The sequence below is a fragment of the Podarcis erhardii genome, assembly GCF_964252035.2.
Source record: "Podarcis erhardii genome assembly, chromosome: 7".
Taxonomy (NCBI): Eukaryota; Metazoa; Chordata; class Lepidosauria; order Squamata; family Lacertidae; genus Podarcis; species Podarcis erhardii.
Genome location: NC_138511.1, coordinates 93,167,514 through 93,183,647, shown reverse-complemented (window position 1 = coordinate 93,183,647; position 16,134 = coordinate 93,167,514). Strand labels below are relative to the sequence as shown.

Genomic DNA, 16,134 nt, shown 5'->3' with positions numbered 1-16,134 from the left:
GACCAGGGCCAGATTTACGTATAAGCTAAACAAGCACTAGCTTAGGGCCCCACTCTCTTGGGGCCCCCCAAAAAATTAAAGGGGGAAAACTGGATGTGCATTTCCAAAATAAAAGATAAAAAACAAAACCTACATACAGCAACAATGTTTTGTGCTGCGTAGGCTCCTAGGATGCCAGTCATGGCCCCTGCCTACTCGCCTGCTCCCTCAAATATCCCTGGTTTGCTCCTTTCTATATCTAGGGTGCCCACATTCCGCATGGACTGCTTGCAGGGCAACCTGGGCTTGAGATACCTATGAGGTCCATCAATGACCATCTAGAATATATTCAACAGAAAAACCAGCGACCATTTGTTGTTGACAAAGGACAGCTGAACATAGAAAGGGCCCCATTGCCTTCAGGAGCTGAGGGCCACATCAAACCTCAATCCGGCCCTGGCTTGGACCCAATCCCATGTAACGCCCCCCCAGGCCCACTTGCAGATGCCCCCCCTCACCCTTGGGAAGAGGCCTTGTGACCCCACTCCCTGACCAACAATGTCCTTCTCCCCCCCACCAGATGACTTTGAGACCCTCTGCAACGTCCTCCGCCCCCCCACCGGCTACGGAGCGGGGCCGCGCCCGGGAGGTGTGGGGCCGCCCTTTGAGTACGGTGGTCTGCCCTACGGCCCAGAGATCTTCGCCCCCCCGCCGCGCCCTGGACCCCCCCGCCTGCCGGACTACGACCTCTTCCCCCGCGACTCCCTGTACGGTCCCTCGCCCTACGAGGCCACCGACTTTGAGGACCTGCCCTACGGCGAGGCTAGGCGGGAGGGCCCCGGAGAGAGCCCCCGGGGGGTGTACCGGCCCCGCAGCCCCCCTGAGCCAGAATGGCACCTCCCCCCACCCCGCAGTGGCTCCAGCTCCTACCTGGAACGGCCGGGAAGGGCCAGCGAGGACTATGGTGAGTGGTCTCCCCCAAACTGTTCTCACAGTGGCCAGGTGCCCCTAAGAACCCAGGTAGACTGCCTCTGCACCTGGAGGTTCCATCAGAAGGGCCTGGCCATTAGATCAGGTCTGTGGCTCGTATAGTCCAGGATCCTCTTCACACCGTGGGCAACCAGATGCCCCAGTGGGAAGCCTCCGCAAGCAGGATCCGCACCCAAGACCCCTCTTCCCTCCTGCAGTTTCCAGCAACTGGGAGTCAGACGCAGTGATTGCTTCTGACCCACGGAGGCAGAGCAGAGCCATCACGGCTAAGAGCCACCTGTCACCGTGGATGTGGTCTAACCCTATTTGAAAGTCATCCAGACCTGTGGCCGCAGCTGCCCCTGGTGGGAGGGAGTTCCACAGGTTAACTTTGTGCCAAAGGAATCGGCCCTTTTTTCTAAATCTGCCCTGCATCTGTTCATTGGATGTCCACAAATTCTAGTGTTAGGAGAGATGAAATCTTTCTCCAGGCTGGGCGTTAAGTTCATCTACGACTCCCTTGCCTTTTTCCCCAGTCCTTTTTTTTTCTTCTTTTTTTTTTTTTTTGCTTAAAAAATGCTTAGGGGTACTCTCATTTTGACTCGAGAAAACCACCGTTTTATAGTCCAAATCAGGAAAAATAAATACAGTAGTCCAAATCAGGAAAAATAAAGAAATACAGTGGTACCTCTGATTGCGAACAGGATCCGTTCCGGAGGCCCGTTCGCAACATGAGTAGAACGCAACCCGTGTCTCCGCGTGCCGCGATTCACTGCTTCTGCGCATGCATGTGATGTCATTTTGCGCGTCTGCGTATGCACGAGCGGCGAAACCCGGAAGCAACCCCTTCCGGTACTTCCGGGTCCCCGCGGGACTCAACCTGAAAACGCTCAATCTGAAGTAAATGTAACCTGTACAGTCATACCTTGGGTTGAATATGTTTCATGTTGAGCGCGTTCAAGTTGCGCTCCGCGGCAACCCAGAAGTAACAGAGCGCGTTACTTCTGGGTTTCGCCGCTCGCGCATGCGCAGATGCTCAAAATGACGTCGCGTGCATGCGCAGAAGCGGCGAAAAGCGACACGTGCATGTGGGGACGTACCAACGTTAGTTACATTTTCTTCTGGATGCGAACGGGGCTCTGGAATGGATCCCGTTCATTTCCAGAGGTACCACTGTAAAGTAAATGGACAAAAGTACAAAGATTCACAAAATGTTTCGGGATATGTGTACCCCTGCGTACCCCCAGAAAAAAGCACTGCTTTTTCCTAAGCTGGAAAACCCCATGGGCTGCACCCCTTCCTCGCAGGGGCGTCACTCCGGCCCCCTGGATCCTTTGCGCGACCCTTTCCTAACTCTACAAAATCCTTCTTGTGGGGAGGAGACCAGACCTGGGCACGTTTCCTCTTCCGCTTGCCCATCTCTCTTGCCCCCCCTCCCCAGGCCCCTTTGAGGGATTTGGGGGTCTCCTGGCCGAGGAGTGTGGGATCCTGAGTGGCTGCGAGAACGGGCGCTGTGTCCGCGTTGGCGACGGATTCACCTGCGACTGCCACGAGGGCTACCGCCTGGACCCTGCCCGCATGGCCTGCCTGGGTGAGTCTGCCCCCCGCCCCGCCATCCTGGCATGCCTGGGGGTGGGACCCCCAAGTGCCATCCAGCCGAACCCCCTTTTGCGCCTCCCCACTTGCCTCTGCCCCTTTGGCCACGCCAAGGTTTCGTCTCTCTCTCCCTCTTCCGCAGATGTCGACGAGTGTGGCGAGTCGGAGCACCTCTGCCCGGGGGGGCGCTGCCTCAACATGGAGGGCTCCTACCGCTGCCTGTGCCCCCGCGGCACCGTGCCCGCTGGGCAGCCCCCCCGCTGCGTCCCTGCCCCCCGCAGTCGAGCCTGAGCAAGAGGGGAGGAAGAGGCTGGGGAAACGTATTTATTTACCTGTATAGACTGGGAGGGGAGGGGCGGCCCGGGACAAAATCCTCTCCCCCCCCCAGCAAATGGAGGCTCCTTACCCAGGGAGACCCAGAGGAGGTGGCCTGGAAATGCACTTATATTGGGTGGGGGGGCGGGAAGCAGCTCTTGTCCACTCCCAGCTTGGCCTGCTGCATCAGCGCAGAAGTCGCAAAATAGGATTTAATCCCCCGTCGTTGAGGAAATACTTGTAGTCAAAAAAGAACCTGCCTTGGGAAGGGGGGGGGGTGGCATTCAGCAAACTGAGCTTTTTGTCTCTCCCCCCCCCCCCGCAATTTAAACAGCCTCCACTCTGCCCCACTGGATTTGCCCCATTGCTCTTATGGCTTTGGAAGATGCTTTTGCAAAGGCCAGGCCACTTTCCTCACCAGCTCGGGGGGGGGGGTGGCGGCACGGAGGCTATTTCTGCACTCTGCGCGAGGCCCTGCGCCCTCTTTCCCACCCAACCCCAGCCTCCTGGGCCTGTAGATGCTGGAGCCTTGCAGATCTCGCCCCAGAGTCCGCCTGGGCCAAATTCTCTGGTGCCCCCCGGGCAACCCAGTCTGTTTGCCAAAGAAAGCCAGGATGCCTTGCTGGGTGGGGCGCCACCCCCCGCTGGGATGTGGGGTAAGTGCCCCCCACCCTATCCCAAAGCTGTCATGAGGGTGGGGAGAAGAACCCCCCTGGGGGTTGGTTTTGGAAAAATACATTCCCAACTGGGTCATGTGCCCCCTTGGTCTTCCAGAACTGGCAGAGAAGGGCTTCAACCCCCCCCCCCACCACCACCAGCCCCACATCCTTCCTAGGAGATCCAGACATCCCCCCCCCCGAGGCAACAAGGGCCAGCCCCCCGCTTGCCTGGCTTAGGCCGCCCCCCTCGCCCACCCCAAGAGAGGTGCTCCTGGGGCACCGCCAACCCCTCACTGCTGTTACTAGAACAATAAAAGTTTTCTACAAAAGGCGACGGAGTGGGTGTCTCTTGGGAAGAGAGGTGGGGCAGGGAGGGGAGAGGGCAGGGGGTGGTTTTAGGTTGGGGGGGCAGAAAAGAGCCAGTTCCAGGGCTGGGGGGCGACGAAGGCCTGCAGAGCAACTTGTGGGTGCCCTTTCTCCCTTCACCGCCTGCGAGATCTCCTCTCAAATCAGCCAGGGGGGTTGTGTCTGTGTGTCTTTTGGGGCTTGTGTGTGTGACTCCAACCTTGCCCCCCCCCCCGAAGGGCACAGAAGCCAGACCCATCCGTTTAAATATTCTCCATTCATTCCACAAAGTATTAAAGTGTACATTAAAAGCAAAAGGACAAAAAGGCACTTCATATTGGTGAGTCGACTCCTATCTCCCTCCCACCCCAAAACTTGCTCCCCCCGGCTTGTTTGTGGCCAGTTTCCCCTCCGACAGCAGCAGGGCTGTGGCTCTTACAAAGCAGGAGGGCTGTGGCTCTTACAAAGCTGGTCCTGGCTGAAAATGAGGTTCTGCAAGGTGGAAGCCCCTGTTTGGTAGTTCAAATTAAAACCCAGCAGCTGCAAGTTGTGGGGGGTGGGGGGAGGCAAGGGTGGAAAGCAAGCCCATCCCACCCATGGGGGGGGGCAGGCCGAGGGGCGACCCATTGCCCACCGAGGGGCCTTGTTAAATCTGCTCAGGGGAAAATCCTAGCAGCCTCAGGCAAGGGGGGGCAGCAATAGAGCCTGTGACATTTGGGTGGGGGACGTGAGAGAGGCCCACCCCCAACAGCAGAATCTCGTATCCCTGTGTGGAATCAAGTGTCCGTGAGTTCCAACGTCATTCTTTGTTCTTTTTGAAATAAAATCACTACCCAAGAAATGTGAATCTGGAAGCCCAGAGGAAGCAGCCGGGGTCTTGTTCAGGCCCTGCCCACCGAGAGGGGCTTTCTCTCCTCCCCCCCCCCCGAGACTGGCCAGCGCCCAATAGCACAGGGCCAAGGAGAAGGAAGCTTTGTACATGGGCAGAGGCTCAGCATACAGGGTGGCAGGGGAGTAAAACAGGCACACATCCCCCAGGAAAGGGGGCTCTGCGGGGAATCCCCACCCCCCTCTCTGGAGCTTGATCATCTGTTGATGGAGGAGTAGTTGGCCTGCCCCCCCGGGCTGGGCTGCACGGGGGTCTTCTCCGCCTGGCGGGGCTCCGGGGGAGGCGGGGGCTCGTCCAGGATGCGCTGGTGGTCTTCCTCACAGGGCTGCTCCCGGGGGAGCAAGACCAGGTCGGAGAGGCCGTGCAGCTCGGCCAGCCGGTGGAAGGTCTGCAGGAGCAGCAGCATGGCCATCAGGCCCAGCAGGAGGTAAACTGGGGGGGGAAGAAAGAGGGGGTAGCAGGGCGGGGCAGGCAGGACCAGCGCCCCCCTCCCCACAAGGGCTGCGCAAGGCAGAAGCGCCCGTCGGCCCACCCACCGCTTTGGGGCTTCCTCCAGCCAAGGCTGTGGTGTTTGGAGCAGCTCAGAGGACCCCGCCTTCCCCCAAAAGACCAGCGCCAGCTTCTGAATGCTGCGGCAAACCAGCGCAAGAGGACTCTCCCCTCTACTTCCCTTTTCAGAGGTAGACTGCCCCTAGGCATGGAGGCTCCGCAAGGAGAACCTACTAGATCAGGCCCAAGGACCCACCTGTCCCAGAATCCAGGTGCCTCAGTGGGAAAAGCAGAACGTGAGCCCCTCTCTCTCCCCTCCTGCCGTTTCCAGCGACTGATATTTGGAAACACGGCTGCCTCCAATGGAGGAGAGCAGAGCAAAGCCATCCTGGCTGGGAGCCAGCTCTGCTCCATGGATCGGCCCAGTTCTCCTTCAAAGCCAGCCAAATTGGTGGCCGTTTCCAGCTCCTGTGGCAGGGAGTCCCGCAGTTGTAACTGTCCTCACCCCCAGTGCTGGATTTACGTATAAGCTCAACAAGCTCTAGCTTAGGGCTCCACTCCCTTGGGGGGCCTAAAAAAAAATTAAAGGAAAAAAGCAACTGGATGTACATTTCCAAAATATAAGATAAAAAACAAATACAGTCATACCTCTGGTTACATCCCCTTCATGTTACGTTCTTTCAGGTTACATCCCACAGTGACCCGGAAGTACCGGAAAGGGTTACTTCCGGGTTTCGATGCCCGCGCATGCGCAGAAGCACAAAATGACGTCATGCACGTGAGCGGACGCGCCACTGCAGGTTGCGCTCTTTTCATGTTGCAAACGGGCCTCCGGAACGGATCCTGCTCGCAACCAGAGGTACCACTATAAAAAACCACCTACATGCAGCAACAGTGTTTAGTGTTGTGTAGCCTCGTGCCCCTCTCCCCCCCCCCCCCCGCCTGCTCCCTCAAATATCCCTGGTTTGCTCCTTTCTATATCTAGGGTGCCGACATTCTGCATGGACTGCTTGCAGGGCAACCTGGGCTTGAGATAGCTATGAGGTCCAACAATTACCATATAGCATATACAGTGTATGCTCAGGTTGTGAACGTGGTCCGTGCGGGAGGCACATTTGCAACCCACAGCGCCACGTCTGGGCACGGGCTGCTCGCAATTAGGTGCTTCTGCGCATGCACAAAGCATTATTTAGTGTATTTGTGAATGTGCGAGCGCCGAAACCCGGAAGTAACCCATTCTGATACTTCCAGGTTTGGAGCGGTGCGCAACCCGAAAACACATAACCTGAAGTGTCTGTAACCCGAGGTATGACCGTATTCAACACAAAAAACCCAGCGATGATTTGTTGTTGGCAAAGGACAGGTGGACATAGAAAGGGCCCCATTCCCTTCAGGAGCTGAGGGCCGCATCAAACCTCAACCCGGCCCTGCTCACCCCCGCTGCCCGCCTTGCCCGCAGCTGGCATATAGATGCTCACCGGAGATGGAGACCTTGTAGAGGGAGCGGAGGCGCTGGCCGGGCTGCTCCCCGGGGACGTAGTCGCCCAGGCCGATGGTGCAGAGGGAGATGAAGCAGAAGTAGAAGGCGTCCAAGAAGCTCCAGGACTCCTCCAGGGCACTGAAGATGGCGGCCGGAATCAGGAAGAAGGCCACCAGCACCCCCAGCGCCAGGAAGACGAGGTGCCCGCAGGAGAGCGCCCGCTGGCTGTGGCCCCAGCGCAGCGCCAGGTACTCCAGGGGGCCGGAGGTGAAGGTGCCCAGCAGGCGCTGGGCGGTGGCCGTGAGCACCAGCATGGTGAAGGGGACGCCCAGCAGCGCGTAGAAGATGCAGAAGGCCTTGCCCGCGTCCGAGAGAGGCGTGGTGTAGCCGTAGCCTGCAGGGAGGGAGGGAAGAGAAGGGCAAGGGCTGGCAGGAGGAGTCCCAGAGGGGGCAAGGAGGGGCCCAGGGGTCTTCAGGGACCCCCAAGGGTCTTCTAGTCCAGCCCCCCCTGCAAGGCAGGAGTCCCAGCTCAAAAGAAGCCCTCCAGCCTCTGCTTAAAGACCTCCAACAGAGGCAAGGGAAAATTGACACTCTTCTTCGGTTGAATTACTGTATTTTTCACTCCATAAAATGCACTTTTTTCTTCCTAAAAAGTATGGTGAAATGTCTGTGCGTCTTATGGAACGAATGCGTGGTCCCTGGAGCCGAATTGCCCAGGGGCAAAAAGCAGATCATGTTGGGTTTTTTTGAAAGAGGGAAGTGGGTGTTGAAACAAAGCCGCTGATCAGCAAATGATCTAAGGGACTCTAGAGATAAAGGAGGCTGCCTGGGAGCAGGGAGGTAAAGACAGTGAACTTGCAAGGAGAAGAGACAGGAATACTAAAAGAAGCAATGAGGAGAGAAATTGGAAGAAAAGGAGGAGCAAAACACTGCTCCAGTTAAGGAAAAGACACTAAGGCAAACAAGAGGGAAGGGTGGTTGAAAGGAAGTAGCTGATCAGCAAGTGATCGGGAGGGAGATAAGGGAGGCTAGTGATAAAGGAGGCTGCCTGGGAGAGGGAAGGTAAAAGCCCATGGATCCTCAGAATTTTTGCATTGGGTCATCCCAAATTCACCATCAGCTCACATAGCGTGTCCATGGCTACAGCCTGCACCAAAAAAACCACATACCCACAGCTTTTCAAAATCCCACTGCCCACTTTGGGAACAACAGATTTAAAGGGAACAGGGCTCTTTGGATATCTGACCTTGAACAGGGCAGCTTCTAGGGGTCCTGGGGGAGAACCTGGGCAGATCAGATCAGATCTTTGCTGCCCCACAGAAGGCAGATACACATTAATTGCCTCAGCAAAGGCATCTGCTGCCCCTTTGACTTGCAAAACTAGGTTGTTGTTGTTGTTGTTGTTGTTAAATATGAATGGAGGAAGGAAAGCAGCCAGAGAACGATCGGTCCTCCCAGTATGGGGCAGTAATTATTGAGTGTCCGCCCAGCTAGGACCTTGGAAAGACCTGGGTTCAAATTCTGCCCCCCCCCCTTGGCCATGATGCTCACTGGGCAACCCTGGGGGCCAGCCCTGCCTCTTAGCCTGACCTACCTCACAGGGTCGTGGTGCGGTTTAAATGAGATGGGGGGGAGACACATGTATGTCACTTGGAGCTCCTTGGAGGGAAAAGGTGAGCTAGAAATGCAGTAAACAGGCACTTTGGGGCAAGGGAGGCTGCGCTGCCTTCGAGACTTGGGTCGGCCACATGATCCAGAGGCGGCTTCTTCTCAGAGCAACAGCAGGGCAAAAGCTCGGGGGCTTTGGCAAAGGCTGCCCCTCCCAGCAGCGCACAAAGGATGCTGACATGTGCGAGATAAAGGCCGATCATATGAGGAACAAATGGCTGAAGCAGGAGGCTATTTTTAGCCAAAGAAAATAGAGCCAAGGCTGCCAGGGGGAGAGGAGCCAAAGGTTTGCTGGCATCCAGGAGGCCCTCAAAAAGAAATCTGGTAGAATCACAGAATTTGTATGGTTGGAAGGGGGACCCCCAGCGGTCATCCAGCCCAACCCGCAGCAACGCAGGAATATGCAGCTGTCCCAGAGGGGGATTGAACCTGCAACCAGGGCATTCTCAGCACCAGGCTCTAGGCAACTGACAGAAAGAGCCGTTGGACTGGGGAACGGACTCCCTGGGAAGGTGCTCGACTCTCCTTCCTCAGAGGTTTCTCAAGCAGAGAAAAACAGGTTCCTGCATTGCAGGGGTTGGACTAGATGACCCTGAGGTTCCCTTCCAATTCTACAATTACATGATTCATATAATGTAATTAGCAAATCATCAGTAAAACACTTACAATCTACAAAACCAGAAAACGTAAAGCACAGCCTGTTCCCATATGAACTTGCCTAGACTCCACTTCTGTCTTTTTGGGAGGGGGGCTTGTGCAGGGTTTGGGGCCTTTGTTTTTATGATGTATTTGTTTATCTTGTACTGTTCTGTTGGGAACCCCTGAGATCCACGGATGGAGGGCAGTATACAAATGGAATCAACGAATAAACGAAATGCTGTTTAACAAACCAGCAACTAAAGAAAGCAAGCTAAAGGTCACAATGACAGCATAAGTCATATTACACGATTAAATCAATAAGGCATTTATAATCTATAAAACCATAATGTGAAAACAGAAACTTTAAGAAGTTCATACACCCTCTCTCTCTTGCCTCCCTGCCCCAAATGACTCATAAACTTTCATTCTATTCAGTTCATTGAAATGCACACAAACATATCACACAAGAAATACCTCCAATGGGGCTACACCTTAATTTATTAGTTTTTAAGTAATACCTGTGACCCATCCTTCTGACCAGTGATGCTGAAGACAGGCAGCCTCCAACAACAGGTGTGGGGGACTCCCTGGTCCTGAATGGGGCAACTGTGTCCTGAAGGACCAGGTGTGCAGCCTGGGAATCATTTTGGACTCACAGCTGTCCATGGAGGCACAGGTCAAGTCTGTGTCCAGGGCAGCTGTCTCCCAGCTCCATCTGGTACGCAGGATGAGACCCTCCCTGCCCGAAGACTGTCTGGCCAGAGTGGTGCATGCACTGGTTATCTCCCACTTGGACTCCTGCCATGCGCTCTACGTGGGGCTACCTTTGAAGGTGACCTGGAAACTACAACTAATGCAGAATGCAGCAGGCAGACTGGTGACTGGGAGCGGCCTCTGAGACCATATAACACCGGTCCTGAAAGACCTACATTGGCTCCCAGTATGTTTCCGAGCACAATTCAAAGTGTTGGTGCTGACCTTTAAAGCCCTAAATGGCCTCAGTCCAGTATACCTGAAGGAGCGTCTCCACCCGCATTGTTCCACCCGGACACTGAGGTCCAGCGCCGAGGGCCTTCTGGGGATTCTCTCATTGCGAGAAGTGAGGTTACAGGGAAGCAGGCAGAGGACCTTCTCAGCAGTGGCCCCCATCCTGTGGAACGCCCTCCCAGCTGATGTCAAGGAGATAAAGAACTATCTGACGTTTAGAAGACATCTGAAGGCAGCCCTGTTTAGGGAAGTTTTTAATGTTTGATGTTTTATTCTGTTTTTAATCTGTTGGGTGCTGCCCAGAGTGGTTGGGGAAACCCAATTATTATAACAGCACAGTCTTAGCAATTCACACATTGTGCCAACCAGGAAGCCCCTGAACCGTGAATGGGCAGCCAGTTCCACCTGATGAGCTGCACTGGGTAGATGCCCTGGCTGGGCAATGGCCCTCCTTTAATGCCCCGCCTGTTAAAGGCAAGACGTGGTGCTGCCTCACCTCAGATGGGGAGAGAGGAGAGCCATGAGCCCAGACAGGGCTGGCAGGGTGCCAGTCTACTTCCGTGGGCTAAGCAGGGGCAGCAGCTGCTGCAGCACATCTGGCCTGCCTCCTTGTCCAGCTCCAATCGCAAGAGGCCCTTAAAAGAAGCTCGATGGCAGGGATTTCAAGACCAGGAATTTTCTCACCCTGACAAGGCACAAAAAGGGCCGTTTTCTGGGGAAAGCGGTGGCTCTGCTTCCCTGGCGGTTTCGAAGCAGAGGGTGGGTGGCCACCTGTCAGATATTCTCTAACTGCAATTCCTGCATCGCGGAGGGTTGGACTAGATGATCCTTGAGGTCCCCAGCCTGGGCTGCCAGATCAGACCAAAGGCCCAACAGTGCTGGTGCTTCTCAGCTGCTGGTGCGCAGAGGCCTCTCCTGCCCCTCCCAGGGGAAGATGAGCAGAGCCGTCCTCCCGATTCTCAGCCACTGAGAGCCCTGTTCTGCCCTCCAATCAATTTGCCTAATCCAAACTGAGGGGCCCCTTGACATCCCAGAGCAGCAAAGACCAGCGTTAATTCTGCAGAGTGCAAAGAAGTCTTTACTTTTGCTCATCCTGAATCTCTAAACTTTCAGCTGTGGTGAATGACCCCTATGTGGGGTTGGAGTATGACCCACATTCTCCAGGCATCGTCTCTGCCATGTCTGCTCCCCTTCTTTGCCTCTCCCCCTAAATTAAAGTGATCCAAAAATAAGAACCTAAGGAGAGGCAGCCTGGCTGCTGGATCAGACCCATGGCCCATCTTTTTGCAGTGGCCAAATACCCTGAAGAACCCAGGAATCCAGATAGACTGCCTCTGGACCTGGAGGTTCCATAAGAAGAGCCTGGCTGCTGGATCAGACCCATGGCCCATCCTGCTCTCCCAGAGGCCAACCAGATGCCCCTCATGGGAAACCGCAAAGCATAATTTGGGCACAAGAGCAGCCCTCTCCCCTCCTGCAGTTTCCAGCAAGTGAGACCAAGAGACAATTGCCATCTTGGCCGTTGACAGTCCTCCTCCTCTATGAATTTGTCTGATCCTCTTTTAAAGCCAATGGGACGAGGCTGGCACTGTGGGTTAAACCACAGAGCTTGGGACTTGCCAATCGGAAGGTCGGCGGTTCGAATCCCCACGACGGGGTGAGCTCCTGTTGCTTGGTCCCTGCTCCTGCCAACCTAGCAGTTTGAAAGCACCTCAAAGTGCAAGTAGATAAATAGGTACCGCTCCAGCGGGAAGGTAAACGGCGTTTCCGTGCACTGCTCTGGTTCGCCAGAAGCGGCTTAGTCCTGCTGGCCACATGACCCGGAAGCTGTCTGCGGACAAACGCCGGCTCCCTCGGCCAATAAAGCGAGATGTTTGCTGCAACCCCAGAGTCGGCCACGAGTGGACCTCATGGTCAGGGGCCCCTTGACCTTTTAAAGCCACTTGGGAGCCAAAATGAGGCCAGCTCCCCCCCCCGGGGGGGAGTTGCTCAAGGCCCAGGAGAGCTTCCCCATTTCCCAGCTCTACAGCATCCCCACAGAGATGGGGCAACGTCTCCGGAGGGTTGGGGTTGAGCAGAGCAAAGGGAGGCCACCGCATGTGCTGAGAGCGGGGAGGGAGCCCGACTTCCTGCGGAGATCATGCTGCCTGCCACTTTCCATGATGCTCAGCGTTTCCCCCTCCAGGAACCAAGGGCAGGCCGCAGCTTCCCCTGGCCTCTGAGACGCTGAAGGCTGTCGAGGGTCTTCTGGTCCCACCCCCTGCAAGGCAGGGATCCCAACTCAACCTCCCCAACTGAGAGGCAACACTGATGGCTCCTAGCTCCGCTGGCCCTGTCTCGCCCTCCACAGTCAGAGGCAGGAAAGGGCCCCCAGTGCCAGCTGCTTGGGGGAACCAGGTGGGGTCACTGCTGGTCAGAAGGAGGCAAGGAGAGCCTGCTGGGTCAGGCCAAAGGAGTCCCCATCTAGTCCAGCCTCCAGCTCTCACAGTGGCTGAGCAGATGACCGTTAGGAGAAGCCACACTCAGGATCTGAGTGCGAGAGCAGCCCTCTCTCGCCTCTCCTGTGGCTTCCAGCAACGAGGATTCTGATGCATCATCTGTGCCTCCAGCTGTGGAGCCACCAAGAGGCCCCTTTTGGCTAATCCTCTTTTAAAGTCCTGCAGGAGGGAGTTCCCCAGTTCAACTGCACTCTGCGTGGTCCAGCTTGCAGGCTTCTTGCCCAGAGTGCTGGAAGAGATGGGCGCTTCTCCTCCCAAATGTCACCCCAGCCCCCTCCCTCTAGGAACTGGGCCTAGCTCTGCAGTCCAGGACTTCTGTACAGCTGGGGAGTGACTCAGTCCTTGTTGTGTCCACACCCACCAGGATAAAAACAGGATGTAGGGAACTTGGATCAGAAAGCTGCGCTGGCAGGCGAGTCCTGGGCAGAGCACAGCCAGAGAGGGCCCGGCTCTCCCGCCCCACAGGCAAACACTCGCAGCTGGCTGCAGTTAACCTCTGCAACCCCCACCTCCTCCGTTGCTTGCTTGCAGGAAACACTGGAAAAGAAGAAACCATTGAGCCGCAAAGGGTGGCCACCACAGCCTCTTGGAGGAAGCAGGAACAAGGAAGCTGAGCTGCAGAGGCTGGCGGGGGGGGGGGGGTTATGTCTTAAGCCACATGTTGAGCCTCACAACTGCCCCAGCAGGGCAATAATCCTGGCATTGGCTGGCTTGGTAAGACCAGCACCACAGGGTTGTTGTAAGGGGTATCAAGATGCCCCATCTTGAAGGAATAGCTGGTGCCACTCGTGGGTCAGAGCTCCCAGGAGCAGGATATGGGTCTGGGTGTCAAGGTGCTGGGGGGGGGGATTCCCCACCCCTGCAGGGCTGCAGTTCCTCTATTTCACGTCAGAAGCCCCACATACAAACTTCCACCTGGAAACCAGGAAGCCACATCACCATACTGCAGGTGACCCCCCCCCAACCTCTCAGCCCTCCCCCAGTCCCCCCTCCTTTAGCTGCAATTCCTGGAGTGCAGAGGGTTGGACTAGATGCCCCTTGGGGTCCCTTCCAACTTTACAACTCTGTGTTGGACACCTTGTGCCCGGGACCACAGCCTGTCTTATCCTGCCACCCCCTGCTGGCCCTCGCACTTGCATGGACGCCCACTCCCCAAACTGCCAGGTTCCTTTAGCTGGAAGGAGGACTCACTTCAGGGTGCATTATTCCAGTGCGTGCTTACTGGGGAGTAAGTCACACTGAACTCTGCGGAAGCTGAGCAAACAAGCCGACGGCTGCGCGCTGCGATAAGCGCAGGGAGAACTTTCCCCTTGCAACAGAGCAGGGAAAGCGGCTCTGCGCACCGGCGGCCCTTGGAGAGCGCAGGCGGCCCTAGCGGGGACTGGCGTCGGGGCCCCGCGGGAAGGGAGCCTGGGGGCCCCGGCTGGAGTCTCCGGGCGCAAAGGGACGGAGAGGCGGGCTCCACAGGCGCCTGCACCCGGTCCCCGCCCGCAAGCTGCGCGTCTCGCCCGGCGACTCACCGACGGTGGTGATCAAGGTGCTGGAGAAGAAGAAGGCGGAGGCGAAGTCCCAGTTGGACGGGGCGGCCGAGCCGTTGCGGAGCAGAGCCACGCCGTGGCGGTTGGCACTCAGGACGGCGCCCAGGAAGCTTTCGAGGGCGGGCTCGGGCAGGCAGGGGCTCTCGCGCAGGAAGGCGGCCTTGAGAGCGCGCAGCTCGGCGCGCAGCCGGCTCTCGTAGGGCCGCTCCACCGCCGAGATGATGAGCGCGCCCAGCAGCAGGTAGCCCACGTAGCCCAGCGCGAAGGCGGCCAGCAGGGCGCAGCGCCGCATGGCCGCCCCGACGACGGGGCCACCTGCGGGAAGCGGCTCTGGGAGCGGGTGGAGGCCGCCACGCGCCCCACTCCGTCTCGCCTGTCCCGGCAACGCGGCGAGCCAGCCTCTTAGGCAGCCCGGCCAAGCCCCTCCCGTCGGGCGGAGCCGCGCCCGCCTCCCGTCGCACCTGGCAGCAGCGGCAGCCGGCGCCGCCCAGGGGAGGGAGCCCGGATCGCCACGCGGAAGCGCCTCGGCGCGCCCCTGCCAGCCCAAGCCGAGGCGGGAGGCGCTCTGCCCATGCTCAGGGACGCTGCTTATTTGCCCCTGGAGTCCCCAGGGGGAAAGCGCCTTTCTCAGCCCTACCCGGCTGCTGTTTCCAAACAGCTGCTCCGTCTCCAAGCGCGGCGACCCCTGCGCGCAAGTAGGGCAGCGAGTGGCGTTGAGAGATCGCCTTGAGATTCTCGCGGGCAGTTATGAAGTCTTTCCTTTTCACATCCCACCCCAAATGAAGCGCGTTTTCAGGACGGGCAAGAATGAGCTCAATAGGAGGTTTGGCGTGGGCAGCAGGTCGGTATTCCCAGCAGGGCTGATATTCCTGCAGGGAGGGTTTTTCTCCCTGGGAGGGTCTTTCACTGGTGTGGGGAGGGCTTTTCCCCTTGGGGCTACCGCCAGTCTTTTCTAGAACTGTCTCTCCCTGGTGTATAAGGAAGTCATTGGAGCACCCCACAATTGACTAACCTTGGAGACTTCAGCCAGGAGACAGAAGCAAAACAGTGGCCTGTAGGCCTGATCTTTATTGTTGCAACAAGACTTCCCACTACCACAAAGAGAAGCAGCCAAAATCCCAGTTACATCATTTTTTAAGAGTTTCCCATAATACATTTCCAGAAGCATCACAGAAAAGGTGTGGTCACAGGTAGAACCTGAGATCCAGGCATGCCCCTGTCACTCAAATATAGTCTCTCATGCAAACTCCATCCAGTGGCGTAGCATGGGTTGTCAGCACCCGGGGTAAGGCAAGTAATTTGCGCCCCCTAACCCGTGGATTTGGGCCCCCTAACCCTAACCCCCAGGTGTTGCGCCCGGTGCGGCCGGCCCCCCCTGCACCCCCCATGCTATGCCACTGACTCCATCACAGTACAAAGGAAAGTATTTACAGTTCCCTGGTACCTGAGTCAAGTCAAATACACCCCTTTGTCTTGTCCAGGCTTCATCCCACTATGGGGTGGGTAGACATTGTGACTGAGATGGTTATCTGTCTGACAATTTTGGGCAGAGGTAGGCAACCTAAGGCCCGGGGGCCAGATCCGGCCCAATCACCTTCTCAATCTAGCCCGCGGACGGTCCGGGAATCAGCATGTTTTTACATGAGTAGAATGTGTCCTTTTATTTAAAATGCATCTCTGGGTTATTTGTGGGGTCTGCCTGGTGTTTTTACATCAGTAGAATGTGTGCTTTTATTTAAAATGCAACTCTGGGTTATTTGTGGGGCATAGGAATTTGTTCATATTTTTTTCCAAAATATAGTCCAGCTCACCACATGGTCTGAGTGATGGTGGACCAGCCCACGGCTGAAAAAGGTTGCTGACCCCTGCTCTTGGGGCAGGATATCATGACTCCTTGGGAAGCCCCTGCAGACAGAAGTGACAGTACATCTCAGGGATTATGGAGGGCTCACTCATCCCTCCCCTTATACAGGGGTACCTTGGTTGTCAAATGGCTTGGCTCCCAAACAAATCAGCTCCCGAACGCCACAAACCCGGAAGTGAGTGTTGCGGTTTGCGAACGTTTTTCGTAGCCGAACGTCCA

The 16,134-nt window shown here is 56.7% G+C and overlaps 2 protein-coding genes across 4 annotated transcripts in view; one reads left to right on the top strand and one right to left on the bottom strand.

Annotated features, from left to right (window-relative positions):
• LTBP4 (latent transforming growth factor beta binding protein 4) overlaps positions 1 to 3,848 on the top strand; it is a gene marked incomplete at its 5' end in the record, with an annotated part of 63,502 nt that extends 59,654 nt beyond the window's left edge. For all 3 annotated transcript variants that reach the window (XM_081868644.1, XM_081868646.1, XM_081868645.1), the window contains 3 exons: positions 560 to 943; positions 2,390 to 2,539; positions 2,687 to 3,848. In XM_081868644.1, coding sequence (XP_081724770.1) covers positions 560 to 943; positions 2,390 to 2,539; positions 2,687 to 2,835 — 683 coding nt within the window. In that variant the 3' untranslated portion in view covers positions 2,836 to 3,848. The remainder of the gene's footprint in view (positions 1 to 559; positions 944 to 2,389; positions 2,540 to 2,686) is intronic.
• A 277-nt stretch (positions 3,849 to 4,125) lies between these two features.
• KCNK6 (potassium two pore domain channel subfamily K member 6) lies at positions 4,126 to 14,358 on the bottom strand. The gene is made up of 3 exons (XM_081869454.1): positions 14,034 to 14,358; positions 6,720 to 7,115; positions 4,126 to 5,184 (listed from the first exon to the last, which is right to left on the bottom strand). Exons 1-3 carry the CDS (start codon positions 14,341 to 14,343, stop codon positions 4,949 to 4,951), a joined length of 942 nt encoding a protein of 313 aa, XP_081725580.1. The 5' UTR covers positions 14,344 to 14,358; the 3' UTR covers positions 4,126 to 4,948.
• Between the last annotated feature and the right edge of the window lie 1,776 nt (positions 14,359 to 16,134).

Coding starts and splice junctions, on each gene's coding strand:
- KCNK6 (XM_081869454.1), bottom strand. CDS start 14,343: ATGCGGCGCTGCGCCCTGCTGGCCGCCTTCGCGCTGGGCTACGTGGGC. Junction 7,116..14,033: donor CACCTTGATCACCACCGTCG/GTGAGTCGCCGG, acceptor CCCTCCCTGCAG/GCTACGGCTACACCACGCCT. Junction 5,185..6,719: donor CTACAAGGTCTCCATCTCCG/GTGAGCATCTAT, acceptor TTCCCCCCCCAG/TTTACCTCCTGCTGGGCCTG.